This window comes from Macrobrachium rosenbergii, chromosome 23, assembly GCF_040412425.1.
Source record: "Macrobrachium rosenbergii isolate ZJJX-2024 chromosome 23, ASM4041242v1, whole genome shotgun sequence".
In the NCBI taxonomy this organism is placed as follows: Eukaryota; Metazoa; Arthropoda; class Malacostraca; order Decapoda; family Palaemonidae; genus Macrobrachium; species Macrobrachium rosenbergii.
The window spans coordinates 53,241,791-53,264,895 of NC_089763.1; the positions used below are offsets into that span (position 1 = coordinate 53,241,791).

General features: G+C 42.2%; 1 protein-coding gene across 2 annotated transcripts in view; it reads right to left on the reverse strand.

Moving 5' to 3' along the window:
• The window catches only part of LOC136851636 (BTB/POZ domain-containing protein 6-like), a 173,808-nt gene that overhangs the window by 24,234 nt on the left and 126,469 nt on the right, over positions 1-23,105 (reverse strand). For both annotated transcript variants that reach the window (XM_067126032.1, XM_067126033.1), the window contains one exon: positions 18,410-18,546. In XM_067126032.1, the coding sequence (XP_066982133.1) occupies positions 18,410-18,546 (137 nt within the window). The remainder of the gene's footprint in view (positions 1-18,409; positions 18,547-23,105) is intronic.

A 23,105-nucleotide genomic window follows, 5' to 3' on the forward strand; every position in this document is an offset into this window, starting at 1 on the left:
GGGAGGTAACCTGGTAAAAACTCATACAAGCAAAAATAATAATAATAAATAAAGCAAAACAAATTTACCGGAACTAGCCGGAGTAGCATGCCTTAAAGTAAGTGACGGATACAAAGTGAAATGAAATGGGAAGGTTAAACTGTCCGGAGAAAGCGTATTCCCGGCAACTAAAAATAATATGAAACTAGCGATAACGGAAGACCGATAAACGCTAGAACCGCCGGAGCGGGAAGCAAGGAATGCGCTCCGATAGAAGACAGTAGTTAGCTAAGGTCAGGGAACGTCAAGAGCCCAACACGAAGACAGTCAGGCGGAAAGCTCTAACTGGCAACGAAGAAGGGACTGAACCGGAGTGTCGCTAAATTAAACGACACGCCGGAGAAGACGTATGAAGGGGAGGAATGGGAACCCCGGAGGAAGAACCGAAAAGGAACGACCAGAGAGTGGGAATGCACAATCCGGGCGTTCCGTGTCCTCCCGCCCACACGCTGACTGAGTCGTTACCCAGCAAACGCGAGAGAAGCAGGAGAGGAACAGGGACAACCTCCTCCAAGGGGGGAAACAGGGAGATAAACATGGCCAAAGATGGTGGACAGGAGAGGGGGAAGCTCTCCCGGCCACTAACAGTCCCCGGAGGGAGAGAACAAAGGTAAAGTCACGGACCGTACCAAAGAGAGGCCAACCATGCAGAGGAAGGGGGCACAGGCTATAGGCTAGGAAAAGGATGGGTCGACATAACCAAAAACTAGAACTAACCTTAAGTAAATACCAAACTAGGGTAGGCTACATGAAGCCCCTCGCTATCCCAGCTTAACCAAGAGGCTCATTAGCCTCAAGCGAAAAAGTCAAACAGGGAGAGGGAAGCAACATGAGGTCCTCGCTATTCCAGCTTAACGAGAGGCTTATTAGCCTTTGCAGAAAGCCGAAACAGGGGAAGGGAACATAAAGGAGAAGACCCTGGTAAAACTTGTTAAGGAAAGCGCCATGGAAAAAACGAACACAAAACCCTAGAAGGGCATGTGAACGGAAAGAATGAACGACCATCCCCTCCCCCTTTTTTATGGAAAAAAGGGGGGCAAAAGCCTAACGCCCCAAAAAGGAAAACCAAAGCTAACACCAACCCATAAAGAAAAATATCAATACAAAACAAGAGGAGGACCATACCCAACACGATGTGGACGTGAAGGGAAATGGCTTCCCTCGAAACAAAAAGAAACATCCATGATAATCATCAAATATCAAATGCATCCGAACACTGGGTTAAAGGGGAAACAAAAAACTTAAAAGTACAAACGTAAATAAAATTCCCAGAAGCTACGAGAAGGGAAGGGCAAAAATAAGGCATGTAAATGAATTGATAAAGCGAATAGGCTCGAGGGGAAGCCCGACGCCTAAACACCAGCCCTCAACTCAAGCAAAGGGAAACAAACGTTAGTCAATCAAAATCACTAATTAGACCTCATGAAAAGGAAAATGCTCCTAAACACGAAGAGGAACCGTGAAAAAGATTGAAAAACAGGGCGACCCAAGATCACGAACCGCGCATGGAGGTCACGTGAGGCCGTGAGAGGAGATCGAGACGGGCGTTATAAATCCCTTTAATTATTAAACTAAAGGGAAATAAGGAGCCTCAATCGCCTCAACTAAAAAACGAAACATTGGTACTCAACTTAGGTGACGAAAGACCTTGTGAGGAAGCCATAATGAGCGAAAATGCACAAGATTAAAAGCACAACGAAAAAACGTGTGAACGATGGTGCTTGCTGAAATGGAATGCGACTAGCGGTGTTTTGTGTGCTGTCCACGGGTGGTACATGGGTTTGTAACGGCACCTCCCTATGGGACTTTTGACCTTGGGATCTCTATAGGATAAGGTTCCGTGTTTTTGTAGTTCACCCTTTTCCATACACGACTCCATCTGATGGAGCTCGCTCTGGGGGTAGTAACTCCAGCATTTCATTTAGCTTTCTCTGGTATCTAGCAACGGAATTACCTAGAAATAAGTGCTGAATGGACTTTTTCATCGGCTGACACGGGACCCGATCCAGAAATGATAATTATACAGTACAAATCGATTATTAATGCCAATAAAAATAATAATGGAGAGAGAGATAGACAAAGCTGGGCCCACAGTAAGTGCATATTGTTTCCCGACATGATGCAAAGAGGAAAGAGTTAGTCATGTGTATGTTCACTATCCACCCTCACAGGCACAGCATGAAAAGCATTAAGTAGCCAAATCCCCGAAAATCTGGTTAACAACATTATTAGCCAAGCGCTGTAAAACCGGAACACTGTTAACTGATACTGCTGGTAAGCAGCGACTGCCTTACAACCCTTCCTTCGCACTGTGAAGGAATCAAACTCTCCATGAAAGATGAAGTGTTGTAAGTGAGGTGAGAAAACCACTTCAAACTCATTGCTCATTACCCTGGCATTGTAAAAACCAGTTTACTTTAAGGCTAAAAAAGTTATTGGGTTGCATTATGTCAGCATGAACAAATACATCAGATTACTGAATATGCAACACACAAGGGTAAAATAAGGGGATGGATTTGAATTATATACATATTAGCATGTTATGTTCAAATATAAACAAAAACAACAAAGCAGTTTTACAACTCTCATGGGTAATATGTTGTAAGGTTGCGTTAAAGATGTCAGCAAAAACAGCAACACACTAATATATATGAAATCATCAAATAAACAAATGTATCAGTTGAATGGCAGGCATGGAGGGAAGAGCTACATGTCTCTACCTCTACCTGGCCAAAAGCTAAGGGAATGCATTCTGACTGGGTGGGAGGGACTCCCACCTGTAGTCAGTGGCCAACTACATACTTAACCACCTTGTTTAAAGTTAAACGGCCAGTCTCCAACTGCGCTGGAGCATATTCCCATTGTAAAGACCGATGATTTGTGTATTATGTACGAAGAAAATGTACTGATGAACAAAAAAAGAGCTGTTAATGTTAACGATCAAAATAATGCACTAAACACAAATTGTTCGGATTTCAACCACAAAATTAAATTTAAAGGTAACAAACTTTTATACATAAGCAATAACATAGTGCTGTCAGATTCTAGAAGGGGTTTTATCAATTCCGTATCAAAAGCTGCTGGAAACAAATCTTTCAATAGTTTAGATATGTACAATGAATACCAGCCACGTCCTTAATGAAACCAAGCTCTCCAGATTTGTCAGGGAAGCCAATAATCTAGATTTAATCTGTGGGCTGAGGGAAAGCCAAATACCTGGCCGTCTTGATCCACACACAGAACAGCTGATGGGCAACATAACCGCAACAAGCCAGATGTATCAAGTTGTCAAAAGACCTAGCAGGAATATGATTTAAATATTCCTTCCATGTAGAAATTTTGATTTAGTTACATTCCCTCCACTGAGGAGGACAGCAGAGTATTTTCACCCATACTATATCAAAAAATACTCTCAAGGAAAGTCTTAATCGTCATTTCTAAAATCATTACTGCTCTTCAAGTTCCTCATTCATGGATCCTTGAACACACATTACACACATGGCAAACTGTCTCAGTGATCTAAGGAAATACAGAAGACAAGATGCCATTTTGAAGATCAGATATTATGAAAACAATGTTAATCAGGACTACATACTTTAAGATCAGAAAGAAAGGACATTCTTCGAAAGGGGTCGAGAGGGGTCTATGACTGAACACCATAGACTACTGGAAGATCCTTGTATCTTCTCGGTCCTATGTGGGTAATATTTTAAAGCCCTCACAGGGCAAAACACTCCCTCTTCATCCTCCGAACCTAAAACTTCTACTAAATTCTTGATGATAAAAGAACGAGGCCAGGGTCCGGATGGAGTCTCGTTGTTCGCAAGGAATCCAAGGGTATAGGAGCAGATTGCATCGCCATGAGTGAATCTGATCCTCCTGTCAATGGCATGTATTTCGCTAACCCTCTTAGCAGTTGCTAAGACTACCAGGAAGAGGGTCTTCTTAGTAAGATTTCTAAAGGATGTGGAGCTAAGGGGTTCAAAATTAGGTCCTGAGAGCCATTTTAGTACCATATCTAAATTCCACGACACTAGCTCTGTATTCCTCTGCTTACAAGTGTCGAATGATCTAATATGATCGGATAGGTCCTGATTTGAGGATAGGTCCAGGCCCCTAGGCCAAAAAACAGCTTAGCATGGTCCTATAGCCTTTAATAGTGGAAGAGGACAAGCCTCTGGAGGTCCTCAGCAATAACAGAAAATCTGCAATTTCTGTTACAGTCATCTGAGAAGACGAGATGCCATTTCTTCTGCACCAAGTGTGAAAGATAGACCACTTGTTCTGGTTAGACATTACTGGATGACTGACAATGTCTACATTTCACAATAGCTTCTGCAGGTGCTTTTGAAAATCCTCTAGCTCTGAGGAGTTTCTTGACAGTCTGTAACCTGTCAGAGCTAGAGTGGACAACCCTCAATGCAACCATCTGAAATGGGGTTGTCTGAGAAGATTGTGCTTTTGTGGCAGAAGCCTTGGGAAGCCTACTAGAAGTCCCAGGAGATCAGGGAACCACTCTCTTAAGGGCCAAAATGGGGCTATAAATGTCATCAACACATTCTGGTGGGACTGGAACTTTTTCAGGACTTCTCTTATTGTGCTGAATGGAGGGAAGGCATACAGGTCTTCGTTCGACCAGTCTTGCAGCATGGCATCCGTCACCCATACTAAGGGATCTGGGAATGGCGAATAAAACAGAGGAGACAATGGTTTCTGGAAGTCGCGAAGAGGTCCAGAGTAGGTTTTCCCCACAGTTTCCACAGGTCTCGACAGACCAGTGGATCTAAAGTTCACTCTGTGGGGATGACCTGATTGAGTCTCCGCAGCTGGTCTGCCAAGACATTCAGTCTGCCTTGGGCGAATCTGGTCACGACTCTTGTCTGATTCTGGTTTGTCCAGAGGAGAAGACCCCTCGCTGCTTCGCAGAGGGGAAGAAGAATGTGTTCCCCCTTGCTTGCTAATATAAGACAGGGCTGTGGTATTGTCCGAGTGGACTGTCACCGTCTTGCTGAATACCTCTAATGCAAAGGCTTGTAACCCCAAGTGAATCACCTTTAATTCTTTCACATTTATGTGCCACTTTTTCTGCTCTGGTGACCATGTCCCGGAGACTTCCTTGTCTCCCAGGAGAGCTCCCCAGCCTATGTCTGACGCATCTGCATAAAAGTTTAGGTCAGAGTTCTGAGTAAGTACGGACTTTCCTTCCAGCAACTTGTATTTGGACCTCCACCAAAGCAGGTGCCTCTTGATCTCCTGGGTCACAGGAGAAACAAAATAGTCTGGGTGACTTTTCCTGTCCCAGCTGGCTCTGAGGAAGAACTGTAGGATTCTCATATGAAGCCTCCCCAGGGAAATGAACTGCTCTGTGGAGGCCAGAGTTCCGAGGAGACTCATCCATCTGTTCACTAAGCAGGTCTGAAGGGAGAAGAACTCGTCTACTGTTCTTAGACAGGATTCCACCCTCTTGGGGGATGGAAAAGCCCGAAAAATCTGAGATTTCATCCCCAAATATACTATCTCCTGAGATGGAACCAGCTTGGACTTTTGAAGATTAATTACGAGACCTGGGCTAGAAGAAGGGTCTTCCAAAGATCCTCTATGCATTGTTCCTTTGTCGAGGAGCAAAGGAGCCAATCATCCAAGTAGAGTGAGATGTTGATGCCCATGAGATGGAGCCACCCTGCAATGGGGGGCAAGAACGCAAGTGAATACTTGAGGGGCTGCTGATAGTCCGAAACACAGGGCTCGAAACTGGAAGACCCAGTGCTGGAAAATGAATCTCAGGTACTTCCTTGAGTCAGGGCATATAGGGACGTGGAAGTACGCATCCTGCATGTCTATTGAGACCATCCAGTCTCCTTGGTGAATGAATGATAGAATAGAGTGATTCGTCTCTACTTTGAATTTTGTCTTCAGAACGAAGACATTCAGAGTACTAACGTCCAGGACAGGTCTCCACCCTCCTGATACAGGCAAGATTTATGATGAACATAAATTAGCATATATTACCCCTATTTTCAAAAGTGGATCAAGACTAGAGGCAAGTAACTATAGGCCTGTGAGTCTAACATCACATATTATGAAAGTGTATGAAAGGGTAATGAAGAAAAATATAAAGAAACATTTAATGAAAAATAGTTTTTTTAATATAGGACAACATGGTTTTGTACCCAGAAAAAGTACACAAACCCAACTGTTAGTCCACCATGAAAACATATATAAAAATATGATAAATGAAAAAGATACAGATGTGGTTTGTCTAGACTTTGCAAAAGCTTTTGACAAGGTAGACCATAATAGCAAAAAAAATTAGAAAACATAATATTGTGGACAAAGTCGGAAGATGGATAAAAGAATTTTTGCAAAACAGAAAACAGATAGTGATTGCAAACGATGAGAAATCGAATGAAGCTAAGGTAATATCCAGTGTGTGTGCCACAAGGTACAGCGTTAGCTGCACTGCTGTTTGTTGTTATGATTGCAGACATAGACAGTAATGTTAAGGACTCGGTAGTGAGAAGTTTCGCCAATGGCACAAGAATAAGTAGAGAAATTACTTGTGATGAAGATGGGAACTCGCTACAAAGAGACCTAAGCAAAATATATGAATGGGCAGAGGTAAATAGGATGGTATTTAACTCTGATAAATTTGAATCAATAAATTATGGTGATAAACAAGGAATGCTATATGCATATAGGGGACCTAATAACGAGACAATCACAAATAAGGAAGCAGTTAAAGACCTTGGTGTGATGCTGAATAGGAATATGCTATGCAATGATCAAATAGCAATACTGTTGGCAAAATGCAAAGCAAAGATGGGAATGTTATTCCGGCACTTGAAAACAAGAAAAGCCGAACATGTGATTATGCTTTATAAATCGTATGTACGTAGTCCACTTGAATATTGCAATATGATATGGTACTCATACTACCAAAAGGATATTGCACAAATAGAGTGTACAAAGGTCCTTTACAGATAGAAGAGAAGAAGTTAAGGACCTTGACTACTGGGAAAGACTACAATTCTTAAAATTATATAGTCTCAAAAGGAGAAGAGAACGCTACATGATAATACAGACATGGAAACAGATAGAAGGAATTACCAAAAACACCATGGAGCTAAAAATATCAGAAAGAGCAAGCAGAGGTAGATTAATAGTGCCCAAAACTATACCAAGAAAACTAAGGAAAGCACACAGGACATTAATCCACTATGCACCAGCATCGATAATGCAGCGTCTATTCAATGCGTTACCAGCTCATCTGAGGAACATATCAGGAGTGAGCGTAGATGTGTTTAAGAATAAGCTCGACAAATATCTAAGCTGCATCCCAGACCATCCAAGATTGGAAGATGCAAAATATACCGGAAGATGCATTAGCAATTCTCTGGTAGACATCAGAGGTGCCTCACACTGAGGGACCTGGGGCAACCCAAACGAAATGTAAGGTCTGTAAGATCTCTGTCTCTGCAATAATTCATAAATAATTTCACTCTCTTAACGTAAGGACAACAATTGTCTCTCTCTCTCTCTCTCTCTCTCTATCCGTAATAATTCATATACAATTTCACTCTCTTAATGAAAGGACAACAATTATCTCTCTCTCTCTCTCTCTCTCTCTCCATTCGTAGTTAGCGCTCACACATATTTTACATCTTATTACTATTTCTCTGTACATCTTTACCTGTACAATAGAAAATCTTAAATTGATCTAATTTTACCTGTACCAACTACAAACTGTAAATGCACTAGTGTGGCAATTATTATGTTCTAAAACATAGAGACAACTAAGAACTGTATTAGTCCAAATAAAAAACACTGTTTGTTCAAGAAAAATCATTTCAGAACAAAGAGATAAGAGGCATAACAGAATAAAGCAGTTCTTAAAAACGAGGCTGAGAAGACTTCTAAAAACAGATTGGTTGGAATGGGGAGTAAGAGAAATAGTATAGTAATCTTCACTCCTATATTTTTATGTCAACCATTTACTTCTTTTTTTAAAGGTAATGTATTAAGGTAATTTTTAAATAAAATTACAGAAACATTAATTCCATTTAAAAGTTATCTTAATACTTTGGGAGCATGATTAGGGTCATATTTAGTGTTTAAACTCTAGAAATAAGCATTTATTAGCATTTTTAGAGACCATGCCAAACTTACGAGAAAGTTCGAGGTATGATTGTACAGGATTAAGAATGAGTAGAATAAGTTTTGATGAATTATAGCGTTTGGGTAAGGTTAAATTTCTGTTCTGTAGGTTAAGGTGATAAATAGATTAAGGACAGTCAGAGTTTTATTTAATACCCTCCAAATCTGTTTTCATCATACTGCACCAACTGTGCACTAAAAGAAAAAGTCCCTACATGATACAGTACTTTGGTGCCCAACATGGGGCCTTTGATAGTAAAGTAAGAGTGGGGTGCATAATTGGAGTTGGCGGAGGGAGCAGGTTTGGAAGGTGTTGGGTCAGGTGAAGGGGAGCAAGGTTGGAATGAGAGGTGGGATAGGCTGACATGCATGATAATCAGCCTACAGGACAAGTTAGGGGAAGCCCAGGTAAGGGAAAGTAAATTGGTTGCAAGAATGGAGGCAATGGAGAAGATAGTTGAAATGGCTAAGAGTGGGCCTGACATTGGGAAGGAAAGTGAGAACAATGAGGTAAAAGGTGCAAAGGAGAAAACCCCCAAGAAAGGAAGGGAAGTACCTGCCATGGATGAGGTCTGTATGAGTGAGGTGAGTGAAAGCGCTGAAGAAGAGAAAAGTAAGAAAAGAAAGGGAAAGAAGAGAACACGAAAGGGGAGAGGTGTGAGGAAAGAGGAGTTGAGTTCCCGGATTTGGAGGGGTAGCTCGGAATCGGAAGTTGAGAATAATTGGAAGAGTGGGAGTGGTAGCAAAAGTAGTAGTAGTGGTGGTGAAGGTTTGAGAGAGGCAGGAAGGAGAAAGAGGCCAAAACATATTCCTGAGGGAGGTTCCCCTGATTGAGAAGTTTTGCTTTGGGAAGGGAAGGGAAGAGACATACATGAGTTTTTGACGAGTATGAGAAATATTGTAGGCAGAAGTATGGGAAGAATGAAAGTGTGTGGATGAAGTGGCTGGGAGAGTTCTTGGAGGGATGGCTGAGGATGTGCTGTAGAAGTATTTGTGAGGGTGAGCCAGGGTATGAGTCTGTGAAGGCTAGAGTAATTAAGCAGGTGAAGAGAATGAAGGTAAGTCTTGTATACAAGAAGGATGATAGGTTCGAGGAGCAGAGGATGAAAGCCGGAGAGGAAGTGGATTTGTATGCCTATAGGTTAGAAGCCTTAGCCAGAAGGAACTATGGAGAGGAAGGAATTGAGAAAAACAAACCCCTCATGTGGAAGTTCTTGGCCACCATTCCAGAGAAGATTAGGGTAACTGTGAATGAGAAGAGAAAAGATCGAAAGTGGTGGTTGGGGAAGAGTTTAAATTGGGAGGACGTTTTAGAAATCCTGGAAGACCTAGGAGTAGTGGATGATGAACCACAGGAAATGTACGCTGGGTCTGAGGTGGTAAATGGAAGGACATATAAGGACGCTTTGGTGAGTGAGGAGACAGGAGTGATGCGAGCTTTGTTGGAGGAGTGTAGGAGAGACTGGATGGAGAGAGGAAGAAAGAATATACAAGTGAATATGGGGAATAATGGGAAAAGGAACTGGAGCAGAAGCCAAGAGAGTTTTGGGAGTGGAATTGTAAGTACTGTAGAGCGAATGGGAATATGAGGGGAAGTCAGATGGGAATGAGTAGTAGTGAAAAGGAGTGTTACAGATGTAGAAGGACTGAGCATGTGAAAGCGGACTGTAGATTGGCCAATGGTGAGTGTTTCAGCTGTGGAAAGAGAGGGCATATGTTGGTGGAATGTCCACAAGTGAAAGAGATGAAGTGTTTCGGTTGCAGAAAGGTGGGGCATCAAGTGAAAGATTACCAGAGTGGAAAGAGTGTAAGAGTAAGTGGAAGTTGTTGTGGAAACTGTGGAATGAGTGGGCATTTTGCCAGGACATGTAAGAACCCTCTGAATAAGTGTGAAGGATGTGGAATGGAGGGTCACCTGAAGGAAGTCTGTCGTACCAAACCCCAAACCTAGGGAAACTAAGTGTGAAGGGGATTTACCATGGTGAGCTCTCTGGTGTGGAAGGGGTAGATGTGAAGTTGTTAAGGGAGAAGGAAAAGGAGAGTGACGACATAGAAGATATAAATTGGGAAATAAACAGCTAGTGTTGGTGGAATGTAAGAGAAGGTCTAAAAGGAGGGGTACAAAGAGTAAGGGTACGTTAACTAGGTTGTTTTGGAGACAGTACACGTGATGGGTTGCTTGATTTTGAGGGGTTTGAGAAGTCAGCAAGCGTGAGGAGTGAAAATACCCTTGTGGTGTTGTTTGGCGGTAATGCGAATGAGGGTGTAATTGATTTTGAGGGATTTAAGCGGAATGTGGAAGGAGTGAACTTGGAGAGAACAAGGAATGTGGACGAGGATATACAGGATATGAGTCAACTGAAAACAATGCCGAACCATGAACAAGACGGTACGTACAGTGTGTGCGGGTTTCCTTTGAGTGAAAGTGTTGAAAGAGTAAGTGTGGGAGCGAGTGTGAGTGAGAAAGAGTTAGTACCACTAGGGAGTGGGGGGGGGAGAGTTTTGGATAACTTGAGTCAGAGCCTAACAGAATTAAGTGAAAGTATAGAAGAGATGATAAAAGCCATGTCAGGTGTGAGTGAGGCTGAAGCAGACGTAAGTCTCTGGAGTTTGAATGAAGTTGGCATAAGTAGTTCAGAACCAAGGCTGGGTGAGTCTATTGCAGTTGGAGTAGAAGTGAGTGAAGAAGAGGTGGTGAATGAAAGGCCATGGACCAGAATTCAAGCTCCTGTTCCGGAGAATGAATGGGTAGTGAGAAAGGGATTTTGAAAAAAAGGAAATGTTTTGGTAAGGGGGAGTGTGGTAATATGAAAAAGTTGGTTTGTATGAATTAATATTTGATTTTTCTTTTTTGTTATATCAATTTTTTATGTGGTTGTTAGAGCATGGTTAATTAATCTTTTATTTCTCTATATTTTTACTTGCAGTTTGCTTAAGTAGGTTAGCACTGAGTGAGGAGCAACCCTTCACTTTACATGAGTTGAAAATGGAGGAAGGGATAAAGCAGAGAAGTGATAAGGAACATAGGGAGAAAATGCAGAGCTGCCAGATGGCAGAAACAAAAACACTCGGTCAGGCTGCCCTTCTCCCGTTCCTCCATACACACCTGCAGCAAATAAAGTTCCACAGGAGTTGGAAAGGAACAAAACTAGGTGTTGACCTCTCCAGTAGGAAGAAAGATAGCGACAAAATCCTAATCTGGCTGATGTTGAGCAAGCTAACTCCCAATTTGAAGAAGTCTCAGAGACAATAGTTGGGGGCACATTATATTATAGTATTAATATTTATTGACAGCAAAATTCAATTAGGTTAAGGTTCTTTGATAGTGGGGAGGAAAAACTTCAGTAAACCTCCCGTATTCGTGGTCTCACGATTTGCAGACTCGCCTATTCGCGGATTTCTCTATGGAACATATACAGTATAGGCATTATTCACTAAAAATCCGCCCATTCACAGTATTTTTCACTGAGAAATACTGTATTCACTAATTACTGTATTTTCATCTCAATTTCATGACTAAATGCACTTTTTACGATAAAACTATTAAAATACTCAGGTAGTGCTCGAATTACGATAGTTCACCTTATGATAATTCAATTTGGCAATGGGGTAAGCAATTAATACTGATACAACAATATTTATAAAATATTTTTAAACTTCATGCGGGCGCAAGCAGCAGTGTACAATCCTGCAGCAAGAGGGACTAAATTACAAGATCAACTTCTTTTCCTCCAACTCTTTATCCCATCTTCTAGTAAAAAAAGTAATAGAGAATGATAAAAGTATTGTTAGTAACATTATACTCTTGCGTAAATGTGCACAGCCATAAACAACCGACCAAGAAACTGTTGATATGTTTATCACCGAATCGGACAACAACAGCCCTTTTGCTTGTATTTCAACCATCGTACGGTAATACACAATTACCATATTTTTATTTTATACCCTTATTTTTACATGTATTTTTACATTATACGCTTATTCAGCATGGATAAAAGATCAGAAAGAAAATATACTGTTAAATTTATGCTGCAAGTTGTAGCTGAAGCTGAGAAAACAATGCTCCAGCTGCTAATGACTGTAAATTATCGTCCATCGGCAACTTGAATGAACCTTGATCGTAATTAAAATTGGAGAGAAAATATTTTAATCAAAACTACTGGGCATGAAAGCCAATCTTTGACCTCCTTAAGAGCTTTCTTGAAAGAGGAAGAAAGAACAATCCTGGGAAGCCGAGAGCTAGAGTCCACTTGATTCCTCATTAGGAAAGTAGAGGCTGGCAAAACTGGAGCGGCTGGCTGAAAATGTGACAGAAAAGTTGATAAAAAATATCTTAAAAGAGAGGCGTACGCCGAAGGAGCTGATCCTTGAAATACCTCTTCCTCCTCAACCGAAGAGATCGGCGACATGGATAAGACACTGGAAGGCTTAATCTCAGTAGGAGCCTTAAGTAATCCTAATATGTCTGCCAACTGTTGTTTAATATGAGCGAAAGATGGGTCTTCCACTGCAGGCGCAGGTGAACTAGAGATGGCTAGGCGCTTGGCAGCTGGCGCCAAGCGTGCATAGCCAGTCCGCGGGCGCTCAGGAGTCGGCGCTGGGCGCTCGGAGACTGTGACTGACGTATGTTGCTCGGGCAAATACACTGGACGCTCAAACAACGATGAGGAGCGTTTCTTGTTTGATGGGAGCCTGGGCGCCAAACACTGGCGCTCTGGTCAAAGGTAATCCAAGCTGCACCAGGCACTGCACCCTGGTTGCGGACTGAGAGAAGGATCTCTTGTCCGTTTTGATGGAATAGGAGATGGCAAGTTGCTGCTATGTCTTTTCAGGGGACGCAACACGCCCAGAAGATGCCTACAGCGTGGCCTTGGGAGGAGCTACAAGGCTACGCTGACCTTGGGGAAGACACAAAGGCCACAACAAGAATGAATGTTAAAACTTGATGGTATCTAGCAGAGATATTTATTCAGGAAAAGTTACAAGCTTTCTAGGATTAACAGTCCTCGTTGTCAAGTATCCAGTTTTTATTCATTTAATTATACATAAATAAATTAAAAAACGAACACATGACCACTTGTTTCACACAAATAAATTTCTGACTCACATCTGAATCGAACCCCAGTCTTCTATAATGAAAGGCCAAGGTCAATTGGTAGTGCCCTGGGCTTTCATCTGTGAGACAGGGGTTCGATCCCGATGTGAGTCAGAAATAAAGAAATATAAAATATATATATATATATATATATATATATATATATATATATATATATATATATATATATATATATATATATATATATATAATATATATATAAATATATATATGTTATACCCTACAGATTAAACACTTCGTTGAAGTGTTACGTAACGTGTCCTTTTGCGATCTATCTTCAGGAACAGCATGGTATTTCGACCCTTAACCCCCTCCTAACATTCATCCACGCAGACCTCCCCCTGACACTCACTCACACTGATCCCCCTCTCCCCTCTCTCTCTCTCTCTCTCTCTCTCGCATTAGCATTCGTCTCGCGCATTCTCCCTCTCTCTCTCTAATATCATCATCCAAAGGAATGGATCATTTAAGGAAACGCAATTTTTCCTACAAAAATAGATTTATTATTCAAACTAACCCAACAAGTAATGAATGAACAAAGAAAAGATTAAAATGCACCATAAATGAATTATCAAGTCAAAATAATCTAACTCTGACTAAAAGTCTTAAGATAACTAAAAGCCTTTAAATTCAAAACTCTCACATACTCCATCTTAGACATTATAAGTCTGGTCTCAAGTCAACCACATGAGAAATAACGACATTGCAAAGGTTTTGCATTATCCTCTCTATAACCACAATGTCATCACCATGTTACCACAGTGTCACCACAGTGTCACCACCATGTTACCACTGATAAAAGCTACAACCATGAGTTATTTTCTGTTGTATTGTACATGAAATTGCGCACATTTTCATATATAAAACTTTATGTAACGGCTAATATAGAACAGTGCAAAAATTACGACAAAATGACGAAAGAATTTCTGAAATTTTCGGCCGAGTTACTCCAAAATATAATAAGAAAAAAAAGTTTTTTTAAATTCACCATAAATCGAAATATTGTGCTAGAGACTTCCAATTTGTTGCAAAATGAAGGTACACGATTGAATATTACTAGAATGTAAGAGTTTTAGCTTACAATTGCGTTTTTCGACCATTTCGGTCGAGTCAAAGTTGACCAAAGGTTGAAATTTTTTGTAGTCGACGTACGGTACGTCCACTTGGCACCCAACAGACAATTTTAGTTGACGTATGATACGTCCAGTAGGCGTTTAAGGGTTAATGAGATGAGGACAAATTAACAAGATGATGATGATGATGATGATGATGGATACCAACATCAAAATATGGCCCAGAGCAACTACTGCACCCCATATATACACAAGTCCCATTATGTGTAACATTCCTCAGTTAGATAATAACAAAAGTAGACAGGCACTACCTGGTACCTGCATGAGAGATTGAAAACAATTTCAAGTTACAGACAGAAAGTATGCCAGCATACAAACAACAGAAAATCTGCAACCTGTAACTTCTCCAAATTAGAAAGAAACCTGTTGAAATGTAACTGCTTGAGATTCCTTTCCCAGAATGGGAGACTCCAAGGGTTATTTATTCTTAAATCAATCCTGCATTCACCACAATGGTACAATGAGTATCAATTTTTCTAATTTTGGAAACCTTGAGCTTTTCTAGTACCAGTCTGATGAGATGGAACTAGGAGTAGGTTGCCTCAAGGGTGAAGCACTGCACCCTCTAAGGTACTAGATCCACCTGGGCAGAACTATAAACTGGTAGCTTGTGGTTCACAGCTGTTGCCAATAGATACACCAATGACATACCTTACATACATTAAAGAGTCTTGTGCACTCAATTCTGTTTTTATGTATTAGCTGACAGGACTTTCACATTTTGACTTAGCCTTTGAATCTCTGGACCTCGACCCCTTAGAAGAGGGAGTAGCCTTACTTGAGGACGCCACCGGTTTGGGAGCCAGTGACGACCTAGAGGGAGCTGGCGGATTAGACCCTTGAGGTCTAGAGGACTTTGGTAAGTCCTTCTTTTTTAGGGATTTCACCTTGGGCATAACAGACCGAGATCTGTCCCCAAGGTTAGCTGGTTTCGGAAATCCCTGGAAGGAAGAGGAAGAAGAGGAAGAAGAAGAAGGTGAATTAAATAAGGTTCTATCTAAACTAACCTCGCCTGCCTCACTTACCACCCAACCTTCTACCTGTTGGTCATCCACGCTCATGGGCTCCAGGTGGATGTTAATAGCCGCCACCTCTTCCGCCACCTCTCCCCACAGGTTGTCGTCTTGGAAGGGTTGCGTCTCTTGCCTGATCTTCTCAATGAGTGGGGCGGCCAACTCCCTCGGTAATGCGGCGGAGATCCGGGCACCAGGGTAGAGGAGATTACAGATCTCCTCCGAGAGGACGTAGGGGTTGCCGGACGCAACGTTCCTCCCAAATCCGCCAACCCAGGTCTTCAGGGTCGACAGCGAAGAGGCACAGATTGCTGGGTTAGACTGGAAGAGAAGGTAGGACTTACTGAAAATATTCCCCCAAATTTTCGTATGTTTCCATATGAGGCATCAATATCAAAGGGACTAAAGGTTAGCAGACTCTCATCACTTACCGACTCATCGGACGCCAGTTAAGTGAGAGCGTAACAAATTTCACAGCCGTCCGGTGCCAAACGGTCAGGTCCCCAACATGCACTGCACAGCCGGAGTGCAAGCGGCACACCTCGTGTCCGCACGATTGCTGGAGAACGGCCGAGCACCCTGGCTCCTGACAACGTACCATCTGTAAGTGAAATGATGGTACATGAGTATCATTAAGGCAAGACTCGCCGGACTAGGTCCAGCGACCAGAGATTACCTTAACTTAGCTTATGGGTGATGATACATGTGAATCAACAAGGCAAAACCCCGCCGGAACTGATTCCGGCAGCAAATTCTAAAACATCGCTTAAACTACCGAATGGTTAACTTATTATATAAATGTTATAAGCAGGTACTCTATGACACTCCGCCGTGAATAGTCACTGAAATCTCATTGTGTCTCATAATATGGGGACGGCGTAACAGTGGCGGAGTAGGGGGGTCGCATATAGCCCCTTCTCAAACGCCCAGGGCGGAAACCAAATAATGGAAACCGCCAACAACCGTGACTCATATCCACCGGAGTGGTTAAATGGACAAAAACAACAAAAAATCAGACTAGTCCGGATGAGAAGTGGATTCTAACATACCCTAACTGTTATTATGCATCCACGGGACAATGTTTGACGCTCCAGCTACTAACTACTAAAGCAATTAGAAGCGAGCTAACGAAACACCGCCCGTATGGGAAAGGTAGTGAGTGGCGGAAACCCGGCGAATAGCGACCGGTCAGGTGGGTAGCACCCTCCGGACGCCGACTATAACCACCTTACGGGAGTGCCGAACGCAAGCGAACGGCTTTCCTCTTACGAGGACAACGCTCAGGCAACGTCACTAAATTCTAATCATTGAGGTAAAAAGACGGGGACTAGGCTACATACACGAGAATATGGAGTTAATTGATCGTAGCCTACTCTCCAAAAACCAAGCTTCTTGGTCTGGTCAAGAAGGCCAGGATTAATGCCACTAGTGTGGGGAGAGAAGGACCTACGTCCTAGCTCAGCCACACTCCCCAAAACTGAGACAGCTTGGTCAGGTGGCAAAATAAGAAGTGAGGATCCCCCTCGCTAAAGGAACTCGCTTACTAGCCTAACCTCACCTTCCAAAAACCTAATGGCCGGTCGGGAGAGCTAGGTAGCCTGAACATCGTGTAAGAGCACTGTCATGCCTAGCCTTGGTAGGTTAGGCTAGTTAACTACCTTATATTAGAAATAAAACTACCTAGCATAAGAACAACCAAAATATAAGAGATAACCACTCGTGAAGTGGGGGTCTAGGATTAAACATATATAAATACATATATAAATACATAGTTGACTCGACGGCAGGGAAGGCCAGGAAATATGGGTTATTTTGGTAACGTAAGGTACCCAAAATGGCCTCCCTGACACCGAATCGCATGCATAAATTAATCCAGGAATAGATATGTCACCCTTCCTTGTACATAACAGCTATCATCATGATTAAATAATTTACACCATCGAGAAGGAACCAGTTCGCTGGTGGAGGAAGGAGACCGATAAAAAGACTCAAATTCTATTGTCAGAAAATGGGGAGCCTAATGCTCTCGTGATACCTGATTCCTCATCTCCAACCAGCGACCTGGTAAATTCTCCAATTAAGCTCCAAACTAAATGGAGTATAGATAAAAACTAGGAGAATTTGTTCATTTATTAGAAAAGTTGAGATTGAAGGTCGAAAACGGGAAAGAGGCAAACATACAGCTCACACTCGGCTGTGACGCAGAATTGTTTACACTGGTAAATAATATTTACGGACAATTCAAAAATACGATGCCTCTTGCGTTAAACAAACCAACAAGGATTAGTACTCAACTTAGATGGTGAGAAACTCAAGGTGGAAGACATGATGAGCTGCCAAAACACGGAACACAATCACAAAAACAAAATTTCACGTATTCTCGAGGTTGTGCTAAAATTGGAATGACGTGGCGGTCGCGTGATGACGCCTGGTGGGTGAGCGGGGAAGCAACCCTTAGTACGGCACACCCAAATTTCGGACTTTGAGAATAGAGAGATCTATTGGACGAAGACCTGTGATAGTGGAGTCCACTCACCCCTAGTGCATACCGACACCGTTATGGTGATCGATCCGGGGGTAGTAACCCCGGCATTATGGATAGCTTTTTTCTCTAGTATATTTAGCAATAGTTATACCTAGAAATCAGTGCTATTGGAACCATTTCACTGGGTGACACAGGTCGAGCCCAGAAATAGATTTTTCCTTTGTCAAAATCCCTTTTTTGCTGTGCTTGGTGAGCATGGTTATGTTAAATTTTATTTCTTGAGCTTCACAAGATTTTTTTATTATTATTTTTCAGGCACGTGTTAGTTTGTCATGTCCAAGCTGAGGGCTGCCAGTACACATACCAAATTGTATTATATCAAAAAAATTACATCTAGCATCTTTCTTGCTGGCAGTACACATACCAAATTGTATTATATCAAAAAAATTACATTTAGCATCTTTCTTACCAGTAAACAAGGCCTTTAAATACGGTAACTTCTGTCCTCACAGCAAAGTGATGTTGTAATAAATGTTCCAGTGACATTCTGTTTATCTGTCCTAGATATGAAGAACTGAAAACGTCATCGGCTGTTTTTGATATAATCTGTAATCAGTAAAATATTGGCAGTTATCAATGACAACTTTACATATAACAATAAGACTGAAACCTAGATCCACATACACACAACAACTTAATGGTATTTTTTATTACAGTATTTTTGTAAATCTTGACAAAATAGTTTCATTTCTTAAACCATTTACATATGCATAAGTATTTGTAAAAGAGAGAAAATATGTTCATTTAAATAAAAGTATGTTCGTTTAAATACAAGTTTAACCAAACAACAATTCCCTATTATGAATTTCATGTCTCTGGCCTAAATAGCTAAAAAAAATTTTTTAAGTAACAAAATAGTATTTCAAAACCTATAATTAACAATATAGAGGGATGAGTAAATTTGTTTGTATTTAGCATTTCCCAACGTTTTGTGTGTGTGAGAGAGAGAGAGAGAGAGAGAGAGAGAGAGAGAGAGAGAGAGAGAGAGAGAGAGAGAGAGAGAGAGAGAGAGAGCGAGTGTAATTGTCGTTGTGAGTGGTTCGGTTGTTGGAGTTCATTTACGGCGCTGTCTGTCTGTCTGTCAGGAGTTTTTCGGTTTTGGGGAAGTCTTGGGCAGTTGAGGTCCAACCTTGAAAGTGAACGGGGAGTTCGTCTGTTTTTTTGGTACCAACACTAATGGTTCATGTGTCTCTTCTTTTTTTTGTTTGTTCGTTGTTGGTGGAGGGTCGGTTTAAGTTTTTGTTTTGTGATTGTGCTGTGATTGGCGACCGTGGACCTTTGGTCTGTCTCCAGCAACCGAGGATCAGGGTGAGTGTTGTGTGTTGGTTTGTTTGTGGGTTGAAATTCCGCCACATTATATTTGGCGCCCAACGTGGGGCAGCTGGTGTTGCAGCTGCAATTGAGATTGGTGGCTGGTAGTGTGACTGGAGAAAAGGATGGAAGAAGAACTGGTGAGGTTGAGAGAGGAGAATACGTGGTTGAGGGGTGAGAATGAGAGATTGAGGAGTCAGTTGGAGGAGATGGGGGTAATGCTAAGGAGTGCAAAAGAAGAAATGAAAGGGGAGATGCAAGAGTCAGAAGAGAGGATGGATAAAAAGTTGGAGGGAATGATGAAAGGTGTGGAAGATATGGTGAAAGGTATGTTCAAGGGTGTTTTTGGAGAAGGGGCTGTTGGAGGCAGGTTCTCTGGAACATGTGAAGGGGCAAGAGAGAAAGAACAGGAGGAAAAAGTGAATGGAAGCGTGAGTGATGAAAGTGATGTGGAAATAGGAAGTAAGAAACGAGAGAATGAGAGGCAGGGTAAGGAAAAGGGAATGAAAAGCAAGGGAAGGAACAGAGGGAAAGTAAGGATAAGTCAGGGAAGAAAAAGGAAGAAGGGAAAAGGAAAGGAAACTGGTAAGAAGGGTAAGGAAGTGGGAAAGGCAGGAAAGAAGGGAGAGGGTAAAAATAGTACTGATAGTGAGGCGGATGGAGGTGAATGGATAAAAGTCGATAAAAAGAAGGGGAAGAAGAGTGTCATGAGTAAGATGAATGTAAGTGCAGAAGTGGACTCTTTGTATTCGGAAGAGGGTATGAAAGGACAGAGTGGAAGTAGCGAAAGTGAGAGTGAAAGTGAGAAAGAAGTGAGAAAAGCTATGTATGTGAGGGAGGTACCCCGGTGTGAAAGGTATAATGAGTATGGAAGTAGGGATGTGCATGATTTCTTTAGGGAGTATGAAAGGATTTGTCAGGATAAGTATGGGGAGAGTAAGAGAGTGTGGGGACGAGAATTAGGAGAATATTTGACTGGGTTTTTGCTTGATATGTATAGGGTTATTATGAGTGTGGGAGATGTTGAGTATGACAAGGTGAAAGCTAGACTAGTTGAGCAAGTGAGGCGTCTGAAAGCGAGTGTTAAGTATAAGAGGAAGAATGAATTTGATGAGGCAAGAATGAAAGCTGGGGAAACCCTGTCACTGTATGCTTGTAGGCTGGAGACGTTGGCAAGGAAGAAGTTTGGGGATGATGGGATAGATGAATGTAAGGAGTTAGTACGGAAGTTGTTAGGGACAGTGCCAGATGGAGTTAGAGAATTTGTGAACTTGAAGCAGAAGGAGAAGAAAAGATGGACGAATGAAAGGTTGACTTGGGGAGAAATTTTGGAAATTGTAGAAGATTATGAGCTTGACAGGGTTATAAAAGAGAGCAGAAGTGTGAGTGTGTGTAAGGGCTGGGGTAGATGAGAGAGTGCCAGAGTTTGGAAGCTTTAGGGATGTAGTGTTGAGGGGCCCAATGAGAATGGCCGATAGTGTAATAGATAGGAGTGTAATAGCAAGTAATGTGGAGGTGCCAGTGAGGATGAATGGTGGGTTTGTAAGGGAACAACGGGTTGGACGGGTTAGGGATAGTAGTGTACAATGGGGAAGGTCGGTGAGTGGAAGTCGAGCGAAGTGTTTTAGATGTGGAAAGGAAGGACATACAAAGAATGAGTGTAGGTGGGCTTTAGGAGCGTGTTTCGGGTGTGGGCAGTCGGGACATTTGGTAAGAGAGTGTACGAAAGATAGGGGGGTTAAATGCTACAGGTGCGGACAGGTGGGTCATATTGCTAATGGTTGTAGGGGTACCCGAGTGAATGTAATATGTGGCAACTGTGGTAAGAATGGGCATTATGCGAGAATGTGTTCAGAACCGAGAGCAAAAGTGTGTCGAATGTGGAATGGAAGGGCATGTATCAAGTGTATGTAGACGAAAGAGGGTGACTGTGACAGTGAATTCGGGAAACTGAGTGTGAAGGGGGTTCAAATGGGTGGATCCTCCAGGATGCAAGCGGTGCGTGTGATGCATGTACGTGAGGGGTTGTTGCATGAGGGAGGCTTTGCTGGAAAGACTGACGAGTGCATGAGTGTGCAAGTGTGTTGTAAGGGAGTAAGATTGATTGCGTTAATAGATACCGGGTGTAGTATGAATGTCATATTTAAGAATGGATGTGAGAAATTGAGGAATACGTGTGAAATTAGGAATTGTCAGGGGGAAGTAAGAGGGATTGGAAATTTAGGGGTAGCAGTGATTGGAAGAGTGTGTGAACGGTTAGAAATTGGGGGTGTAATGATGGATGAAAGTGATTTTTGTGTGATTGAGAGTACGAATGATAAATATGATATTTTGTTGGGATGTAAGTTTTTGGAAAATTGCGGGATGGTGGTCCGTCCTAGTATGAATGTAATTGAATTACATATGAAAGGGGATGTGCTTGGGGATTTGTATTTGGGGAGGGATGGTAGGGTTGAGCAAAAATTGTGGAAGAGAGTGCCTGTAATTGCGACAGAGAGGGTAAAAGTGCCACATGAGATTAGAGAAGTTGTGAGTGTGAAAGTGGCATGGCCGGATAGCCTCGGAATAGCCAACAATGATAATTGTGAGTATGTAGTTGAGGGTATAGACGTAAATAAATTAGTCAGGGCAAATGTGTGTGTATATGATGGGGTTTTGAACATGGGAGATCCGAGGGTATATATAACGTCATTGCCGAGTGTCAGGAAGAAGCGGGTCCGAGGAATATGTGAGGGAGATTGCGTGGGAATATTACGTACATTGGTGAATGTGGATGATGAGAGGTACGTGAAGGTACGGCAGGTGATGACAGGTGATTTGAAAGGAGTTAATGATTGGACGTATGAGGAGTTGAAAGGAAGAGTAAAGGTAGATGAAAATGTAAGTGATAACGTGTAAGAGAACGATTGAGGAGAATGTTGTGGGATAGGCAGGGGCGTTGAGTCGTGGAGCGAGGATTTTGGGGATCAAGCTTCCAGAATTTAAAATAGTTCTGGAAGACGACACACTATATATCAGCGTCCCGACATTTTTCTCCGTCTATCAATCGTGAGATAGAGGAGCAGTGTGAGGAGCTTGAGAGGGTGGAAGTGACTGAAAGAAGTACGAGCGCCTGGAATAGCCCCATTGTACCGGTACGTAAGCCAGATGGAAGTTTGCAAATGTGCGTGGATTATCGGAAGGTGAATGAAGTAACTGTGAAAGAGCGATTCCCGATGAATGTGGTGTCTGATTGTGTGTACAAGATGAATGGAATGAAAGTGTTTACAAAATTAGATCTGGTAAGGGGCTATTACCAGATGCCTCTGGAGGAGGAGCAGGCATATTACGGCCTTTTCTAGTAGTTCCTGCCACTACCAGTTCCGGAGATTAAGTTTCGGACTGGCTAATCGCCTGCTGCCTTCCAAAGGGCAATGAATGTGGTTCTGGCTGGGTTTGATCGCAAGAAGGTAACTGTTTTTATAGACGATATTTTGATTGCGAGTGAGACTGTAGAAGAGAATATGGAACTGCTTGAACGAGTGTTAGAAAGGTTGGAAGAAGTAGGAATAAAAATAAAACTTTGAAAGTGTGCTTGGTTGGCTGGGGAGGTGGAATTCCTAGGGCATATGGTGAGTGGAAGAGGTGTAAGGAAGAGTGATAAGTTCGTGAACAAGGTAAGGGAATTTCCACGTCCCCGGACCGTGTGAGTTGAAAGGATTTTTAGGTTTAATCGAGTTTGGAAGGAAGTTTATAAAAGATTGTTCGGGGATCGGAAAACCACTTACTGAATGGACGGGGAAGAGAAATTGTAC